We start from the raw sequence: 20,044 nt of genomic DNA, 5'->3' as shown, positions 1-20,044 counted from the left end.
CTAATTCAGTACATTCGCCTCCTGTACGATCCAGTCGATGTAGTGGGTAACGTTAGCGAAAATTCCTGGCGCTATCTTGGTGCCGCAGGTCTTCACGCCGAACGAAACCACACCCTGCAGTACGAAGCGCGTAGAATCGGACACGTACTGCAACGGGCCACCCGAGTCACCGTGGCAGTGGGCCGTTTTGTTGTTCCCACCGGCACACAGATGCCCATCGTCCAGGACAATCATCCGGTCCAGCTCCTTGATCTGCATCGCACAGTCGGGCAGCGAGACGGCCGGCAAAACGGCGTACCGCAGCACAGCCGACCGTTCGCCTGCCTCGGTTAACCCCCAGCCAGTGACGAAGGAGTCCGATGGTCGGTACGCGCGCAGCTGATCCGTGAGCGGCAGACAGATTGGGATAACACCTGGCAAATTGCATTTTGATGTAGCGGAAAACAAACAGATGCGGGTGAGGCACGTCCGTCACTACTCACTGTACCCGATGATGGCTGGGTGTTGCAGTCGGATGATCGCCAAATCGTTCCGCTTCGAGCGTGGGCTATATTTCGGATGAATCACAATCGCGTCGACGGGAATGCGTTGGGCCGGCGGTCCACAACTGGCAGTGTGCTCATCGGCATCTGTTTCGGTGCTCTCGTCGCTGTCATAATAGTCATCGCTAAAATGGATTCGATCGTCACATTTGCGATCATCGTTAAGATCATGCACGCCGACACGTACTCCAACACTGCGAAAGGAAGGACCAACCGTTGAATCATCGCCCGGCATGGAACTCGTCCACGCATCATTGCCTTACATTGTGCGCGCCTTGACGCAGTGTGCCGCCGTCAGAATGTGTCGATCGTTGATGAGACTTCCGCCACACGGCAGCTCGTCGCGGACGCTCGTTTCCAGCAGTGCCATCCAGGGAAAGGCATAAGCGCGAGCCTGCTGACCATACGCGATCAGCTGCACCCGTGTCACACCGCACAGTATTTCCTTCCGGTTGCAGCATATGTAGTAGATCTAGATCAGAGATGTACGGTCAGAGATGCACATGGTAGACAACCAACACCCCTGCCCACAGTACCTTTGAACCGTTCACGGCCCGCTGTACGTCACACAGCTGCCGCAGTGCTTCCTCCCGCACACTTGGTGGCCAAGCTTTCGGTGCCTCGTTAACGTAATGCAGATACTGGCCGCACAGTGCGAGCTGTACACATCGTTCCCCCTGTTCGCAGTCCCGGAGGAAGCCTGTTTGGTTGAATGGTGAACTCATGGGTGATTAGTTGAAATGAGAATCACTTCGGTGGTGACGCCAACGCCTCACATACCCCGACCACCCTGTGATAGGCACAGCAATAGCAGACCACCGAGGAATGGAGCCGTTCGCATCGTATCACAGCTGCCCGGCAATTTACTACCGATAAGTCCACCTGCCCGTGTGAAAGAAGCCTTCTAACTGACCGAGAACCAAACAGTAATGCCCCCCAATCGTATGCCCAAACACTGGGAAACACCCAAAACAGCATGCGAAACGCCAAAGACCCACTTCTATTTGCACGTTCGGCAACATCATCACCTTCGACACACGGCACAAAACACGCACAATTAACCCCAACTAAGCCTCTCTACCTTTAGCGGGGTTTGTTTTTTTGTTTTTTAATTTTATTTTGGGGATCAACTCCACCAAGCCTTCGAAAGACTTCAAACGCGAAATCTCTGCACCTACTGAGACCCGGCCGTTTTCCGTTCTGCTCTGGAAGCGTTTCGTTTCGGGCATTGGTAAAAAAAAAAACATATTTGCTCAGCTTTCAGTACACCCGCCGCCACGACGAAGGTCCTTCTATTTGTTCCGCAGGTGAATACAAAAGTTGCCGCGCCGGGAAAGAATTGACACACTGATGAATATTCCAATGAGGAACGGTTTCATCATTCCACGCGTTTGCTGATGCTGAGCGGGGAGGAAAGCAAATGTTTGTTAAATGAATTCTTTTCAACCGTTGCAGTTTGATGTGTTTGGGAAGTCTTGAGCAGACAATATGGAATACAACATGGATGACAATATGGAATGTGGTTAGTTTATTATAATTATTATAATTACTATTATTTGCTTTGTGCGTTTGTTTGCCATTGCTACAGAAACGATTCTTATGGTTAAGAATACAGAAACTTCTAATGAGAATTAGAAAACTTTACATTAACCTGACCAGAGACAGCTAAATAACAGAAAATGAAAGAAGAGAAGGGGTTTTTAGAGTAGGTCGTGTACGATTACGGTAGAACGACGGAGTGAGGTGGGAATCAAGCAAGTGACACTAGGAATTAAAAAGAAATTGTTGAAAAGAGGGCGATTAAGGCGGGAAAAGCGGGAGCATCGATACAATTTAAAAGCAGGGCAGCGATGACAGAAGATTGAGCCAGAGAAGATGAGTTTACGGAAAGCAAATCTGACGAAGGGCCTCCGAATCTGTTCGACACAATCGATGTTGTTCCTTGCTGAGGACTAACTTTGAGCAATGCACCATGATGCAAAAGGGGTCATCAAAGGCTCAAGAAATTCTTTTTATAATGTCCAAACTCCTGAGGAACCAACAACAGAATCGATTTGTTGTAACGAAAGGTGATGACCACAATCAATCCAGTCGCCAAGGTCCTCGGCTAGAAGAACTCAAATCACTTGGGCATTGATGAGGCGGTAGGAAAATGTGAAAGGACTGCGGGAACGGGTAAACGAAATAACATTACATTTCTCAGGAAATAGGAAAGACCACAGGAAAGTGGAAAAACGATCTTCAAGTGCCTGGAGAAACAAACAATCTTCAAAGGTGGAGATAAGGAGATAAAAATTTAAAGTCACCAGCGAAGCACAAGCAGTCAGAAGGTAAGACAATACAAACATCAGTTGATGAACAGAACAAACAGCAAGGGACTAAGGACACTTTCTTGAGGTACACTTGCACCTGCATTAAATGTCTTTATGTTGGACATGGTATAAGCGATCACTAAGGAAGGGATAGTGCCGACTTATTAGAGTTTATTGGAAAGTAAAACTGGATAATTAATGGAGCAACAATGGAGTGAGGAATGTGATCGAAGGCGAACTTATTGGAAGGAATCATAATTGTATGCCTAGATGCACGTTCGTCATAGATGTACGAGGTGCAACACATAAGGCTTTGTTGTGGTTTTGTGTTTAACAAGAATGAATGGAGCATGATCTCGAAGACCTTGGGAAAAAAGCACAGAGCTGCGCAATTCCACGTTAATTGAATGTATCTGATGTCTTACCCTGATGTCTTAAAAAATTGGACGAAGATGGTCTGTTTCCAAAGTTTCTAAAAGGTGTGAGAGAACAAAGCCAACCGGGAAATTTTACAACAAACAAAAAAAGAGGGCAATTTTTTCAAAACACCGTCTAGTTTGGAGTGATAATTTTTATTTAAAAAAAAAATAGCGCAGCGCATATCGTCAGATATTCGCACTCGGTTATTCACCAGTCGCCTAACAAAGCAACTGATACAGTTTAAAGTAACTAAACAGTCCGTGCCTAAATGTCTACTAGCGTTGCACAGAACTGTAAATGCTAACCTTGCTTGCTACAAAATAATTATAATACTTTTATAATTCTTTCTTGTCAAATTTGCTCATCTTCCCAATTAGCTGCGTACGGTCGCAATATCCACACTGCCCACTGGGTAACAAACCACGAATGAAATAAATACATGCGCCTTCAGCCACGTTCCGGTCACCTGCCACTCCAACTTATAAACGAGAAGTTCTTTGGTTAGCCCTTTCCGCGAGGACCACTAGCAACGTATTTTTGTTTAGCGCGGATCAAAGATCGGACCATAGAACAGTGGCAAACCGGTGGCATCGTGCCGGAGATAGATTAGGAACGGTGTGTTCCCGTTGAACGTTCTCTGCGAACCGATGCGGTCGACCAGCGCGGAGGTAGCGGCCGCACCTTCCGTACCCTCCTCGTCGATCGTAAGATCGAGCTTGTGCAGGATCTGGTTCGCGTACGGTTTCTGTCCCGTGGCGCCACTGCTGACCATGTTCGACAGATCACTCTTGGCCGGGCTAAGGATCGAGTTGAAGCCCAGCTTCTGGAACGATTGCAGCAGATCGACACTGTTTTTCAGATGCATCTTCGGCAACCGCACCGTCGTCGACAGGAGCTTCATCTGTGCGATCCACGAGTCCACCATTTTGCCGGTAAGCGACGCCTGCAGACGTCTGAGGGCGGTTCGGCTCGAGTTGGCCGGCTGGATGAGGTACATCGTGCTGGTATCATCACGGTACGGCAGTCCCACGATCGACACATCCAATGCGTCACGGGGATTGTAGAACGGTAGGCAACCGCTCATGCTCATCATCGTCACGCGATACGACGGCTTGTCGATACCATTCGGGAAGAATGCCGATTCACGCGTCACGAGCGGTTCGAACTGGGTCTTCCACTTGCCTTTGAAGTAGAGCGCGTTCGCGATTACCACGCTGCTGCTTGGACTCAGTGGACCCTCGATCATGTTCCGTATCTTGCCCGCCGTCACATCGCTAACCCATTTGTTGATCATTGCAGTGGATGCAGCGGATTTTTGCGGATCGATCGGTTGTACCAGCGCGCCGTAAAGACTGCGTGCCAACGCTACGTACTGCTGACGCATCTGGAGGTCCTTCTGGTAGAAGATTCCGTTGGCTACCCGGATAACTTGGGATCTAGTGAGAAAGCAACGAATTAGTCCTGTTTTGAATTCTCGTACCGCTCGCCAGTACTTACTTCGGTGTGGGTGTGGTCGGCTCGTCGTCGTAGTCTTCATCCAGGGGGCAGGTTTGGCGACGCCACTGATCCCGTCGACTGTCGACCGGTTCCGCCGATACGAGATTCGCCAGCACCTTACCGTACCGATGATGCAGTTGCTTCCAGTTCATGCTGGACGGTGTTAGGACCTTCCCAAACTCTGCGTGTGTGTCGCCGGCGGATCCGAGGAACAGCAGGTTAGCCACGGTAATGATACTAACCGGTGAGAATATCTCTGTCTTGCTGTTGCGTCGGGCCAGCGTACGGCTGATGCGCATCATAAAGTCTACCACGTTTTGCGATACTTTGGAATCATTATCCGGTGCAAGGAATAGGCTGGTGGCTGCATTACCGTTCGTCGGTGGCGCTGCTGGTCGCCTGGTCGTGGACGATGTAGGCGCTGGAGTTGGACCACCGTCGAAGCTCAGCCTCGCCGGAAATCGTGCACGAACCATTGGCGTGATTCTCGAAAAGGGCTTTGGTGTATTGTATCGATTCCACTGACCGTGGACAAGTGGCACCAGGAGCAGCCATAATGTGAGCGACAGTGCTTGAAAAAGTTTCATTTTAGCTAGGAAAAGGAAAAGAAAAAAAAAAGTCACATTAAACTACTGAAACATTTCAAATTCTTATCAAGTATTTTGTTTTAAAGAACAAAATAATACAAAAAAAAACAAATCCAACACTCGATCCAGTTCAACGTTACGTGATCCGGTTAGCAATGCTTACTGGCGGATTATTTTATGTCATAGCCGTTGCAACCGATGAGCCGGTAACCCTGATAACGACAGCCCTGGGTGGAAACAAGTTTTACAACAACCGCGGTTGGAAATACCCCAAAACGGTGGAAAATCCAAAAAACATATCTCATCGTGCTCACGACGCAACCGAGTTCACAACGATTGTCGTGCCTTCTTTTCTAGAAAAATAAATTAAATATACCATCAACCATCCACACCCCGGGCTGGTGATCGTGACCGTTGCACCATAAGTCTTGCACCATTTCATCACCATGTGGAAAAGTATTTGTGGATCGTAATGACTACCGCGTTTCGTTAATTGATTGTGCTATTTAAAGATAACGCTTCAGTAGACCACACATCATAATTCAAATTGCTGCACCAAGGTGACAGCTGCCAGCGGCGGGCAGTTCGGGTAGGATCGACGAGTACTGTGACGAGAGTTCATGTGATGTGCTGAATAATTTGCTCCACTGTTAGAATGTAGATGAGATGCCGCGCAATTTGCGTCACAACTTTAATGTCTATCGAATCTTAAGCAGGCGTTATCGTTTAAACACTCCAAGTACAGATGTATTAAAGGTTGTTTGGGTATATACGATTAAACGTTATTCGATCGCTCTGTACATTCACAACCACAGAACATTTTCCATAATATAATTTTGCTATCTGCAGTGATCAGAATAATCATTACCTGGTCTAGAACAAATATCGAACCGAGACAGATTCAAACTCAGAGACTTTGGTTCCTTTAGTTAGAAAAACTCCCATGGTTGCTCGATCTCTATTCTGACAGCGACGTAATCTCTCTGTGCTCGGATGCCGTGACCTTAGTGAAGTTCTAGCCTCTTTCAGTCCATCTCGCCAACTATCAATAATCTTGACAGCTGTCAATTACGCTCTAGTACATCACGCTGATAGTAATCGTGATGGCTGTATCTGACTACTCCGTACCAGATAATTGACGTGCCGATTGCTCGCCGATTGAAGTTCCGATTGAATCGCTTCCGGTAATCACGACGCAACCACTTCACGACACTTGCGCCATGATCTACCGTTGGAATTGCAAGCATTGCGACTTTCGCAAAGCAGCCAAACAATGTACGGTGTGCACCGTGGCAATACCATTTGTCGCCATTTTGTTCAGCAAACAAACGTACATAGTACCTGTCAACGCTGCGCTGGATCGTTCACCGGGTAACGGAGCCGGGTACTGTGTGAGTGTTTTGCAAATGATTGAATTTAATTTTACTTCGCCACTGCTAATTTGATGCACATGCCACAGGCGAATGTTAAATGTGCGATCCGGCCATCATATAACCATCGATCAAGGAAACGTTCTCGATCGAAAACCGGTTCGTTTGTGGGCACGATCATTCCCTTCTCCTATTAATGGCACCCGTCGTGAGCGCTTCTTTGGAACAGTTCTTCACCGAAGGCAGTTGTTCTCTACGTCATAGCATAGAGCTATCGTTTTCAAAACACGAGTTGTAAAGTAATAAAGATAATTATCACACGGTGTAGCTAAAGGTAATGTAGGGATGATAGCGCCAGGTTTTCACATACCAGGCTCGGTACCAAATCCCATCCTGGACCCTGGCCGCACCGACCTCCTTTCTTATCCAGCTAAGTAGATACAAAAGTCAAAGATACCCAGATATGGCAGACTTCGAGATTGAAATATCACAAATAAAGAGAAAAGATGATCATCACGTGAGCATCATCCCACGTGTAAACGTTTAACACATCTCAATACCACTGCCGATGTAGGATCACTTTTACTTTCAACTCGTGTCACACCCTCACCGATCTCATCCATCATTCGTCATTCGGTTCTATTTACAAACCACACATATGGCAGCAATATCGGTGACGTAAGAAGCTGCCGAAACGAGGCTCACAGATGCGGCTCATACATGGGAGGGCAGAAAGAAGGAGTAAGAGATGAACTCATCACAGATTTTCTGCGTAAAAAGAACGTCTGCCTTTTTTTGTTCTGTGAACTTATCCAAAAATTTGCTGATGTCACGCGAATAAATGGATGGAACGAGGGGGTGTATGTTATAATCGTAGCAGTAGGCTGGGGTGGGTGATTCAAAAATAACTCGTCAAAAATAATGGTCGTTCAACTTACTTTCCCAAAATAAGCGTATGACCAATGGAAAGATTTGCGCTTCGGATCAAACAGTACCAACACACACTTTATTGCATATGTGTATATCTGTTATACGTATAACAGATATACACGCTGATATCTGATTAAGATGCGAAGCTGTCGATCAGCTACTAATGCCTCACTTTTAAACACGACCTATCAAGCCATAACCGGTACTGGGCGGAATAATAGAAACCACCCGCTAAGTGTCTCCTTCACGTTACTTAGATATATTGAAAACAATAAAAACGATCAACGAGACATATGCTAATTGATGCTAAATATTCCGCCGACTAGCAGCAAAACTCGTCTGAACAAACAAACCCAACCCGAGCGAGTTGAGCGAAACGCTTTAAAAGCAGATCACAAACAATACGTCAACCAACAACACCGTGGTGATCTTACAGACACGAGGGATCATCCGGACTCAGAACGTACGTGAAGGTCATAGGTTTCAGCTTTCGCACAACAAAACGCGACGCACAACTTCTCGCCAATCGCACGTTTTGGCTGCTTTTTTTTAACGATTATTACTGTGCAATTACCATCACCCGGACTTGGGTGAGCTTGCTGGAACTGTGCATAATTTGCTTACACTTGCCGTTTGTTGCGCATTCGGGGTAATTTAGATGGCTTGGCAGGTGGAAGAAGAAAAAAAAAACACGGCAATCTTCCACGTAACGAACCGCAAAGCATCACTAAATGACGTAGTCGTTGTACGCCTTTGGTTCAAGGTTTGAAGAATGAAGAATGAGTATGAAAAAAAAGGCATTGCCTACTCTCAATCTATTGCCGTTTGTTGTAGTCTTTGAATCCCATCAGGATCATGATGGTTGCGAGTCGTACACACAAACATCAATTTAATTCATTCTATGGTTGGATCGAGCAGAATCTTCCAAACGCTTCCAATTAATCACACAAATTAATACATGCAATGCACTGTGAAGCATAAACTTAATTTCTTTCGTTTTTCTCTATAATGTTTGCTGGAAGAAGATCACGATCAATTCGTTCTTGATCTACACGGTACGCTTCGGTGTATACTAGATCACTAGCCCATACGAATGACAGCCGAGAAACGATAGACATTAAACTTCGGACAGCGTACGCTGTTATACTGGACGACCGATTTTGCATCATTGCACCATTTACGGTACGAACGGCACACAAACTTAATTAACACGCAATGCACAACAGCGGCGGTGCTGGAATGGCGTTAATTGTAGCGGCACAAAGCACTCGGCCCCGCAATGTTCCCCGGTTTATCCCACACCACTGTTGTCCGATCTTCGCGGCAACAAAGCATGCCAAGGTTTTGTTTTGTTTTCCTTCGCCACAAAAACCAATCACACTGTCCGGATCGATTAGATCTAAGCAATCCTCGCACCACAGCACACTTGACACTTTACAAAGCACTACAACTCACCATTAAAGCTCGGTCTAACTCGGTTCCACTGCAGCGTATCTGTAGAGATGAAGCGCTTATTTGTTGCAAAGGCTACACGAGCACAACCGTCACGCCGTAGTCTACGCTCGAGACTGAATGGCTTCGACGGACGCTGAAACAGTTTTATGCGATTCTGTTACGCGGGCGCCCATGACTCATCGTTCGGTCGCGGAACAGATGTATCGCGGCTGTGCCGTGTGATGCCATTTTCGCGCATACGTTGCCACCCCTCCTGTCGGTCATCGGACAGCCGGCGCGGGAAGACTGGTGTCGTAAAAGTACAAAAATTGCAAACAGGGCAAATAAATGCTGCCTCCTATCGTGGTAGGGCAAATGCGAGAACACGTGTTTATTTTTGCGAGGTTCGCGTTGCCTTCACGTTCGGTGGCCTCCCCAATTTGTTGTACGGTTCTTGGTAAAAATTATCTGTTTATCTATGCGATATCTTTCTTCCGACCTCCGGAAGTAGTAATCCTTGACGGGGTATGCAAGCAGACGGGAACAGTTCCGTTCAATACTCGCACAAGAGTTTGGAAAGTCCAAAGTACCCCGGCGAGGACCGGGGCAGACAGTTAAGTTCAGCAGCGATTGATCTGGGCCAGATGGATGGTTGAACTCTGCGGAGGTCATGGATCCCACGTTGCAGATCCCAAGAGTTGTGTGAAGTCGTGTGAAGTTTACTGACGGTGTGCATCCTTCATCTTTCTCAGCCAGTGCTTACGAATGTCGGGAATATGCCGTATGAATAATGCAAAACATATCACTGAACAGTTCATGCCTGTTTTTGTACCAAGAGTCATTCGAACCATTCTAAATCAAATTGATAATCTCAAATCTTTGTCAAAACCAAGGCTATTTGGTTAGCGTAACTTACGTCTAATTCGAAAGGTTAATAATTAACCTTCAATAATTAATTCAATACCTCAGACAGCTTTCGGGGATTCTTCTACTACGTTTCAATACCTTCATTGTCGTAAATACAAATTAATCTTTCAAAGATCTGAAAAGACATCAAGCACATTTTTACCACTGACATTCATAATCTATGCTTAAATGACAATCAAATTCGTATTTTATCTGATTAGTTGATGATCAGCTTACTGGAATATGTTTCCATGATAAACAAGATAATCAAAAGATATTTTAAATATTTTAAAATAAAAAAAATCTATTTCCATTTCCTTATTGCTAGATAATTTGGGCAAATTTCGCTGCATTCTTATCCAGTTCACAACACATTGCGTAAAATCAATAATTAGAATTGCTCGTTAATTGGCTTAACGGCACATAGCTTCCTTTGTCAAACTTTCAACCTTTTCCTTGTGTCATCGATTTTTAAATGTACTATCAATCCCTTGGGCCGGTGGCATGATGGTAGCGGCGTCGGGCTTCACACGAGCGGTACTGGACCAAAATCCCATCCGGACCAATCCCTCGTACGCAGAACTGATTATCCAGCTCTGGTTAAAATAAAGTCACAGAAAGTCAGAAATGACCTAGACTTCTTGAGGTTGTTGAGGTCGATAAAGAAGAAGTAAGCTAAAAAAGCTGGACATTCACTCCTGAGCACGGGGGAGGATTGGTCCAGATGGGAATTTGGTCCGGTCCGTTCGTGTGAAGACCTGCGCCGAACCACCATGCCACCAAGCCACCCCGTATACTAACACTAAACCCACTAATTTAGAGTATGTCAAACTAAAATCTCGATACGCTATTAAGACTTGAGTTTAACATAATATGAGTTGTTCTTTAAACAACTTCAAAAAAAGTATCATAATGTGGCGACATAACAGCAGAACACACCGAATCAATTTAACAAAAAATAATGCATTAAAAATGTCCAACACTTCTGAGGGTCATTTACCAGTTGGGTACCAGTCGCTCCTATGACTCCGCTATGTGCCCATCAGTTGTGACTGGTCTTGACATATACTTTCACAAAACCAAGTACATCTTCTCCGGCTACTTCTTTTCTCTGTTTGGACGGTTGTTGCAACTGCCTATGAGAACGCTTTGCCTACGATCTTCATATTGAGCTTCTGCTCCACTTTACGGTGAGGAATGGAATCGCGGCGTTCTACGCTATGGTGACTTGGTGCTCTGTCCTTTGGTAAGATAGGAGAAAGCATAACAGAAACCAGAAATCTCCTAAGCATAGCTTTCCATATCATCCATATCTTTGAAACTAAAATTATAGGCGCCAACCTACACTTGCCAGTTTGCATGAATTTATGATCCTGTTTTCGGTCTCATTGCTGTTTCGTCAAACACCTCATTGCGAAAGAATTGAAGTAACCTCACCCAAACCGGGTGCATCATGTGGCAGGAATGGCAAGCATTGTATTTGCATTGATAAGGGCTACTGCGGCACCGGTTCGCCATTCGTCACGTTCGTTTGTGCAACATCGGAAAGATAGCGCAATTATCTGCTGACCGCCCTCCCGTACGTCACCGGGGTGCGTTCCGGTTCAAATCTTCAGAATCCAGTCCACCGTCTTGGCTACTTCCCCATCAAAAAAAAACAGCAGATGTTTGTACCATTCAGAAAGTTGTACGGTGCTACATACCGGGTAGGTGATAAGACTGACACAATGTGCAAACTCATCGCCGACGGTCATGCATAATTCTGCGAAAGGCTGGCTCAGCATACCATATCAGTAGCCGCCCGATATTGGTAGGGTAAATGTTTCTGCCAGCCAATACGAAGACGGCATGAATGAATATCTTTCATTGCAGCATGCGATACCGTGAGCAAACACCATAGCGCACAGGAAACGGTTTTGGGTTTTCCGGACCGAAGATTCGTTGAGGTCTGTAAGGTTCTATATCGGGATAACTTCATGATAGTTCTGGCGCCCTACGCGTGACGTACAGAAAACGTCACAAACATATACAGGCAGTCCCCGAAATATGCGGATTCGGAGTTACGCGGTTTTTGGAAATTTGACAGCTGAGTTAGTTTATAGCACAAAATCTAAGCAAAACGATGAAAAATTTATCTAAAATAGCTTTTGTTTGTCTTATAAAACATTTGTTTACAGTTTATTTGAATGTATTCTATCAAAAAGTAGGCTGATTTGTTAAAAATATTAAGTGCAGAGAAGAAATTCAACCATCCAACTTTGAAGTATAAACTTGAAGTATTACTCCCGGATTCTAGGTACGTGGATTTTTAACGAATTATAGCGGTCCGCTATAATTGCGTATCTCGGGAACTGCCTGTACTTTTCATGTGGAACATAACGGCTTGAGTATGACAAGCACTAGTGGCTCTACAACCTGCTGTCAAAATATAGAGGACACTGGTGATTGCCGGCTGCATCATGCGCAATGTGCTCACATCACACGGACATAAATAGTTTAGCGGTACGTTTAACCTTAAGGAATCGTTTACGAGCTATTTAAAAGGCCATAAACACATCAATGTCTAACGGATGTTCATTAGAACTTTGACACCAAAATGTCGGGTTATAGTAATTTTATTGGTCACAAATTAGACAGTGCTATTAAAAATACTAACAGGGTGGTAAAGTATTGTTAGCACCCCATTATACTGATCATCATCATGGGTTTCATCCCGGAGATACGGTACGCTCAGTGCATCATTCATCTTCGTACGTCATCTGCGACGGCATGAACTGTTTGCTGGAAGATCTCCCGCTGCGACTATACCAGATCGTGAAGAAGGAAAATCCGAAATGCCTGCCACAACCATCAACCTTCCCGTATCATCCCATCATTTGAATCTCCAAATAAAGCACGGAGGAACTGAATTCAATCGAACGAACAGATCCTAATACTCGTTTAACCCTTACCTGACTAATCCCCTCGATGACGGATGTTGTGACGACATCTTCCATCGACATCGACATCGAAGTGGAAAGCAAATTCACGATCACGAGGGCACGCCTGCCACGGTTTCGGTGGACTTTGCCGGTTCTGGGAGATGAATAGAATCGGATAAGGCGCGCGCATCGAACCTGAGTCACGGTACTCAGGGTAGTTTGGCGTTTGGTTTCCCGCATCTTGGACTCTGCCCCGACACTGGCGCACCGGCATAAGGTGTCGCATGTAATTATGGTTTTGCAAGTCACAGTTGTGAGGAGGGGGGAACAATCGATTCGCTGGGTTTGCAAAATCATTTGCATTTAATTTGTACCAACCGTTCCTCAGAATTCAGCAATGCGATGCGATTGTATTATTCCTGCCGTGTGTCACAGCAGGAAGCGTAAGTTTCATCTATCACGGTGCAGTGAGAAATTCGTATTTTGGGCACATTCTGCTAGCTAGTACTATTATTGTATACTTTTCTTTCCGTAAAACAAAGGATTCAATCCACAACTTGGCTTTATTTCGGTCAAGCGATACGAAAAACAATGAATTTGACTTGAAACAGAATACCAGGAGATAAACATGTATTGTTGTAGACACGCGAAATTTAAATAAAAATATAAAATATTTAATCACTCTAACCCTTTTTTTTGTTAAGCAAAGACAGATAGAATTAATATATTTGTAAAATTACTTAACAAGCATCTAGCAGAACACGCACAAACACAAAAGTGTATGTCGCTAAGCAAAACCAATGTTTCTACACTATGCGCCAAAATGTATGCAATGTGCGACAATGTGGTGTTTCTGCATTTAGGCACAATTTGCCACAGTGCTTGCAGTTGATACAATGAGCTGATCGTTGTAATTTGTTATGGTATTATTTAGTTTTTTTTTTACAAAAAAATACTTATTGAACATTTTGAAACTAAATATTTGTTGTACACTGTTTAACAATATTTAAATGTAGTGTTGTAATGAATCTTTCGTGAATATGAACCTCAGGGGTGAGGAGTTATTCAAAATTCAAAATTGACTCTTCAGAATCATTGAGAATTGAGAAGAAATCAAGAATTGAGTAATATTGAATCATTCATAAACCTTTGACATACAGATTCATACTCATTCATTCAGTGCCAAAATTAATTCCGATTCATGCATCTGAATTAGATTCACCCATCACTAGTTACATGTATTGCTGTATATAGCTGGATAGGTCGATATAGCTAATTAGTTCTGCTATGAGTTCAAATATCGTCCAAATCGTGTTGCGTATGTACATGCCTGTTTATTACACTAAGAATTAAATACCCGAAATGGTCGTAATGCGAAATAAAAACATTGTTAAGTAATAATTTACATTACAAAAATAGTAAATTAACCAACCCAACCGAAAGTAGAACTATTTGCGTGATTTGCTAAAGTATGAAAGAACAATGAAAACGTCATCCGATGCAACAGAACGCAATCTCGCAAACACTGAAAATACCCAATGCCCATCCAAAAGCGCTTGGTTAATCACTGAGCAGCATAAAAAAAAACCCACAGTGCATAATGTTCCAACGTGCAGATAACGTGCACCTACCAGCCGGGTTCTCCCAATAAGGAAACGTACTCGGTTTGAACGTGGTTTGTTTTTTGTTTTTTTTTATACTCTGTTAGGCCGTAATGTCATCCAGCCCAAAAACAAGATGCGTGCGTCACAACGTACAATATCACATATCTAGATGTATTTTATATTTTATTGACTTATTTGTTTAAATAAACTAGAATTTTGAAATTGCACGCAATTGCATTTGTTAGAGAAACAAGGTTATCCTTCCTGCTTTGCCGCTTGGTACACATCCATCCGGGAGTCGCCCAGGGAATGGGTTGAGTTACTTCTCGCTCGCCTAGCGCGTCGGGTCGTAGATCGAACCGTAGAACAGTGGTAGCCGCGTGTCGTCATGACCGATCAGCAGCAGGAACGGTGCGTCGATCCGGAAATGCACGGACGGTAGCGCCCGGAAGATGGTGGAGGACGTGATCGCACCACCCTCCGTGCCCTTCTCGTTGATGTCGAGCTCGACCCGGTGGATGAACTCGCTCACGTGCAGTTGCGCACCGGGCACCCGTTCGCGGCCCGACTCTCCTGCCGCAGCGTTGATGTTGTTCATCCCCGTACCGCGCCGTATGTCGGACGCCGGTTGCACATGGTACTCGTCGACGGGAAACACGACCGACGTAGGATCGGCCGGTGCACCCGATTCACCGAAACGTGTCGCGAACTGGAGGACCGGTTGCGGCATCGCAACCATACCGGACAGGTTGCTCTGGCCGCGCTTGAAGATCGTCTGCAAACCCAGCTGCTGCAGCACCTCGCGCAGATTGATCGTGTTGGTGATCTGCATCTTCGGCATCTGCAGGAACATCTTGCGCTGCGTCATCTTTGACACCAGCTCACCAATTATGAGCGGCGTAAGACGGCGCTGGAACTCCAGCATGGTCTGGCGGGTTGAGTTGTTCGGCATGATGATGTACATTGCCGTTTTGTTGCCCTGATACGACAGACCCACGATCTTCGCATCGTACTCACGCGCATCGTAGTACGGGTAGCAGCCGACGGTGGACATTGTCGGTACCAGCTTCGAATCCCGCCCATGACCATCCGGATAGAACGGTTTGAGCTCGGTGGCCTGCCGCTCGAACGGTTCCGACCACAGTGCCTTGAAGTAGAGCGCACTGGCCACTATCATCTCCGCTTCCGCCGCGACGGACTCGGACAGGATGTCACGGATCTTGCCCTCCGTGCTGCGATGGGCCCACGCATTGATGAAGGCGGCCGCCCGCGCCGGATTGGTGGCGAACGGAACGTTGGCCGCCGTGCTGCTGTAGAACCGATTCGAGTAGTACGTGAAGCTGGCGTTCAGCGGGAAGCCCTCCTGCACGAACACCGCGTTCGTCACGCGTATGATGTCCTTCGTGGGTGGAAATTCGGCCGCCGCTGCCGCCGCCTCCTCCTCGTCATCATCGTCGTAGCAAGGGTTGGCGGTGCGCCAGCGTGGCGGTGTACGGCCGAACTCGGTCTTGGCCAGGTCCTTCAGCATCTGCCCGTACAGCTCATGGATGTTGTCCAGATGGTTCCGGTACTGCTGGAACCCGAGCACCTGTATCAGCTCGTTCTTCGTCTCCTGCTCGGCCCCGATTAGCATCAGCGACAGCGCACAAGCGATGCTGACCGGCGAAAAGACGGCCGCCTTGTTTTGCTGCCCGAGAATACTGCCGATCACCCGGGCCAGCTCGGTTACTGCTGCCGCGGCCGGATTGTAGCTGAACGTCTGGCCGGTTTGGAACTCAGCTTGGTGTGCGGGCGTTGCCGGTATCGGTGCGGGTTCAGCAAAGGACGAACGTCGATTAACCGGTCCGGTTTGTTGTCGAAATCTTTGCTGCTGCCCACTCACTGCTGGCACTAGCGCAGCACACACCACCACCAGCAGAAGCACGACTCGATCGTCCCGTTTGCGCATCTTTCCTACCCGGCGATAAGCCGTCGACACGGAAACCACCAAGAACCGGTAACGGCACGACCGTAATCCCGATAGGCAACGCGTCGTATTACGATTACTCCCCACACACCGTCTACTGAAACACCGCTCGTCTGCTACGAACGATCTGCACCACCACCACTTAACTGATGCGACGGCGCCCGGTAGTACAGCTTTTATAACGAGTCACTGAGATTAAGCACCTTGGACGAACACGAAACCGGAATCCCCACCAGTTCCAGAATATTGAGAGAGGGAGAGAGCGAGATAAAGAGGAAGTCCACTTGCGTACGCTTCTGTGTGTGGAGTTATGGAAGGTTTTATTTCTCCCAAACAAAAAAAAAAAACAGAAAAAACTTCCTTTATATTAAGTACGCGTCACGATCGTTTTCTAAAAGATCACAACACAACACTGCGGGAGCCGCTATCTCCAATAAGCTGCACGCTCACACTAGCAAGAATCCTTCGTGGTGTACGCGTGCACTACTGGGTAAACACTGCAGCACGATCGTTCCGAAGCGCTCGACGTTCGGAGTACGATTGGCGACGCGAACGGCGAACCGCTGCAGCTGCTGCTGTGATCGGTGGAGATAGTGTTGTCGTGGTCGCTGTCGCTGTTGCAGCTACACCGCTTCTGCCTGCTGATCGGACGGGACTGTCGTCCGCACTGGCAGAGTTGTTTAATTTACATATTCGCACCCCGAACTACGTGAGACGTAGTTCACCCACACACACACACGCATGCACCACACGCACACACACTAACGAACGGAACGGCAGAGAGCGTTGTATGCGTGCCCGTCCGGTGAACAGCGATCGCGATCGCGTCCACTGCGGACAGGTTTTGCCCGCTGACTCAAAATACGCCGCTTAAGTGTCGCACAGCTATCATTAACAACCCGACAAACGGTTGAAGCGCGCCTGTGCGTCTTGTTTTTGGGTGTTACAGTTGACGTGCGATTTTTTGTGCCGGACCGGACAACGTGTCGAGTGTGGAAAGTACAGACCGCTTGATGCGAAACGGTTGGAAAAACCCCGACACACAGCTTATTGTTGTTTCTCCGCTAGGTTCGGGCGAATTCCAATTATCTTGTCTTCCCTTCCCGGTTTGGTTTTCGAACAGAGGGAAGGATTTTATGGCGATTGGGACCGGGTGACTAATTGTTGTTTGTTTGTTTGTGGTTGTGTTCGCTACAACTGGAATGCAATGCCCGAAAAGGGTAGCATAAACCGGTCGGTGGACAGTAACCATACACATTCTGGCAACACTGCAATTATTTTCAAGCAACTGCATAAAACAGCCCGGTTGCATTTGGAAATCAGCGAGCTCGATCCATTTCAACCAACTTTTTAGATATGATCCCATCACGCTTTTGGAACTGTAAGAAGAAGGTATACTTCTGGAGTGTTGGGCAAACCTGATAAAGATTCATAAATCTGAACGAATCGAACCTCTATTCCAAAGATGCATTAATCAGGATTAGAGACCTCCCAGGAGGAGCTTGTCCGCTATGGACATCAGTTGGCTTAATCCGCCACAGCTCTGACAGCTCTTCTGCTGTTGTTTCGACAGAATTTACAGAAGCAATTCTACAGAATTCCTCTTAATTTCACAGAAGAATTTCCTTGTAACTTGTACAAATATTGACCTGCGAGGAGATGACAAACTAAACGTGTTGGCAGCCCATTTCAGCTGAAGCGTTTGCAATAAATTAAACCCTGTTTCCTCAGCTTCGGATTGTCTTTTCATTCAAGATCATTTAGATTCAGAACTAATCTATTCAGAACGAGAAAACTATTTAGAAAGCCTCTCTTCTATGCCGCATAGCTTCTGACTTCTCAGATCCCTTATGGCAAGCCTTCAAGGCTTTATACTGTAACCTTGCAAGACCAATATTAAATCTTTCTAAGTGTCGTATGATCGTCTTCCTCTTCCACCCTTCTGATTTCATGATTTAAACGAGTGCAAAAAGCATTTACGCGTTGCGCACACCGAAAGATCTTAGGCCCAGCTCACCAACGCCCGCCCTATTCAATCCTTTGTCAGGTTTTGGGGCTTGAAAGTCTCGAAATAAGATGCGGTCACGTCCAAGCTCCTTTCCTTCTCCTCCATCCTACTCAGTGATATGGACGTGCCCAAGCTCCTTTCTGCACCTAACCTATATGTTCCTTCCTATTTATTCCGATCCCGTCCTTCCTTAACCCTACCTAAACGCCGTACGCAATTTGGCAGCTGTGACCCACTGCATTCGTGTGTACGTGTTTTTAATTGTTATGCCAATTTGTTTGATTACTGTTCATATACTCCTATTATATCTATTTTTTTGTTCATCTGACTTCCGCTAATATCTTCGTGTTCATGATTCTTAGTCATGTTATTTGAGCTAATTTGTTCCTTCTTATACACTTCTTCTTTTTACTGTCCTTTCCCAATCAATCGCTCTTCACTAAACATTAGGACTACTTGTTAAGTTTAGACTTATAAATTCGTACATCCTATATAGGAAAATCAATAAAACGAATATAATAATAATAATTATAATAATAATGATAATATCCTGACGTCATATCTCTTACCCATTTGGAACACCAGGCGTCTCCATATTCCAGAACTATCTAGTAACCCTGTAATAGTATCTTTTCTGGGTTTTTTTTTGTCTAATTTTTCTCCAACGGTTAAAAACCCATTCATACACATCAAATCATATTCACAAATTCCACTGTGCAATTTAAAATAATATTGTGTAGAGATTTATAATAGAGGAAGACCAGCATCAATCATCAGTGTATGTTTGAATGATGTTCTTTAAAGTATTGAATGGTTTCACATGAAATCTTTATCTGATTAGAACGGTACTATATAAAAATACTCTCCATCTTTGTTGCAACCATTCTTGGTTCTAGCATACCGCTTATCTGACGGCTGCGAAACGGCCTAGAAAGACGTGAAGTTAAAACAAAAATTGCCTCACGCGCTAAATCCGAACACGAGTCGCTGCGTGTATTCGTGAGTACGCTTACAACGGCACGTGATTGGTATACATCCCAAAGAAGATTAATTCCAGCAGCAGTTTTAATAGTTAGTACCAACACGTAGCGACCTCTGGTGCGGATGACAAACGACGTCAAATGCGATCACTTCACACATAATAACCTGTTTTTTTTTATATTGCCCATATTGCAAACTCAATGCCAACTGGGACTGGGACGCATGCGAATGGGGCAAAATATGAAAAATTAACCGGTTCTGCATGAAACCGTAATGGAAGTGTGCTTTTTTTAATATTAAAGTCAGTAAAGCACTTTACATACCTCCAGGAAATAAAAGCGTTACGTAAAAACGTATTTATTTTTCACAAATATTAACTTCCTGTTTGGCAAAAATAGGAATCAGCCAACGGTCAATAGCTTGTCCTTCAATATTAAATTCATTAAATGTATTTAGAGTATGGAAGAGAACCGAATTGATTAGATTACGACGACCTCGCTACTCGTATGGACGCATAGCCTTTAGTACACTGCGTACAGAATGCATCTTTAAATTGATTCCTTCAG

General features: G+C 45.6%; 2 protein-coding genes across 2 annotated transcripts; both read right to left on the bottom strand.

Moving 5' to 3' along the window:
- Window positions 1-1,383, bottom strand: LOC128714205 (phenoloxidase-activating factor 3-like). The gene is made up of 5 exons (XM_053809081.1): window positions 1,323-1,383; window positions 1,079-1,242; window positions 806-1,014; window positions 483-736; window positions 1-413 (listed from the first exon to the last, which is right to left on the bottom strand). The coding sequence occupies exons 1-5, from the start codon at window positions 1,381-1,383 to the stop codon at window positions 1-3; spliced, it is 1,101 nt and encodes a 366-aa protein (XP_053665056.1).
- Window positions 1,384-3,815: 2,432 nt separating this feature from the next.
- Window positions 3,816-19,070, bottom strand: LOC128710967 (uncharacterized). The gene is made up of 4 exons (XM_053805829.1): window positions 19,067-19,070; window positions 14,863-16,662; window positions 4,772-5,363; window positions 3,816-4,710 (listed from the first exon to the last, which is right to left on the bottom strand). Exons 1-4 carry the CDS (start codon window positions 19,068-19,070, stop codon window positions 3,816-3,818), a joined length of 3,291 nt encoding a protein of 1,096 aa, XP_053661804.1.
- Between the last annotated feature and the right edge of the window lie 974 nt (window positions 19,071-20,044).

The sequence above is a fragment of the Anopheles marshallii genome, chromosome 3 (genome assembly GCF_943734725.1).
Source record: "Anopheles marshallii chromosome 3, idAnoMarsDA_429_01, whole genome shotgun sequence".
Taxonomy (NCBI): domain Eukaryota; kingdom Metazoa; phylum Arthropoda; class Insecta; order Diptera; family Culicidae; genus Anopheles; species Anopheles marshallii.
The sequence above is the reverse complement of the archived record's forward strand: the minus strand, read 5'-3'. Positions and strand labels throughout refer to the sequence as shown.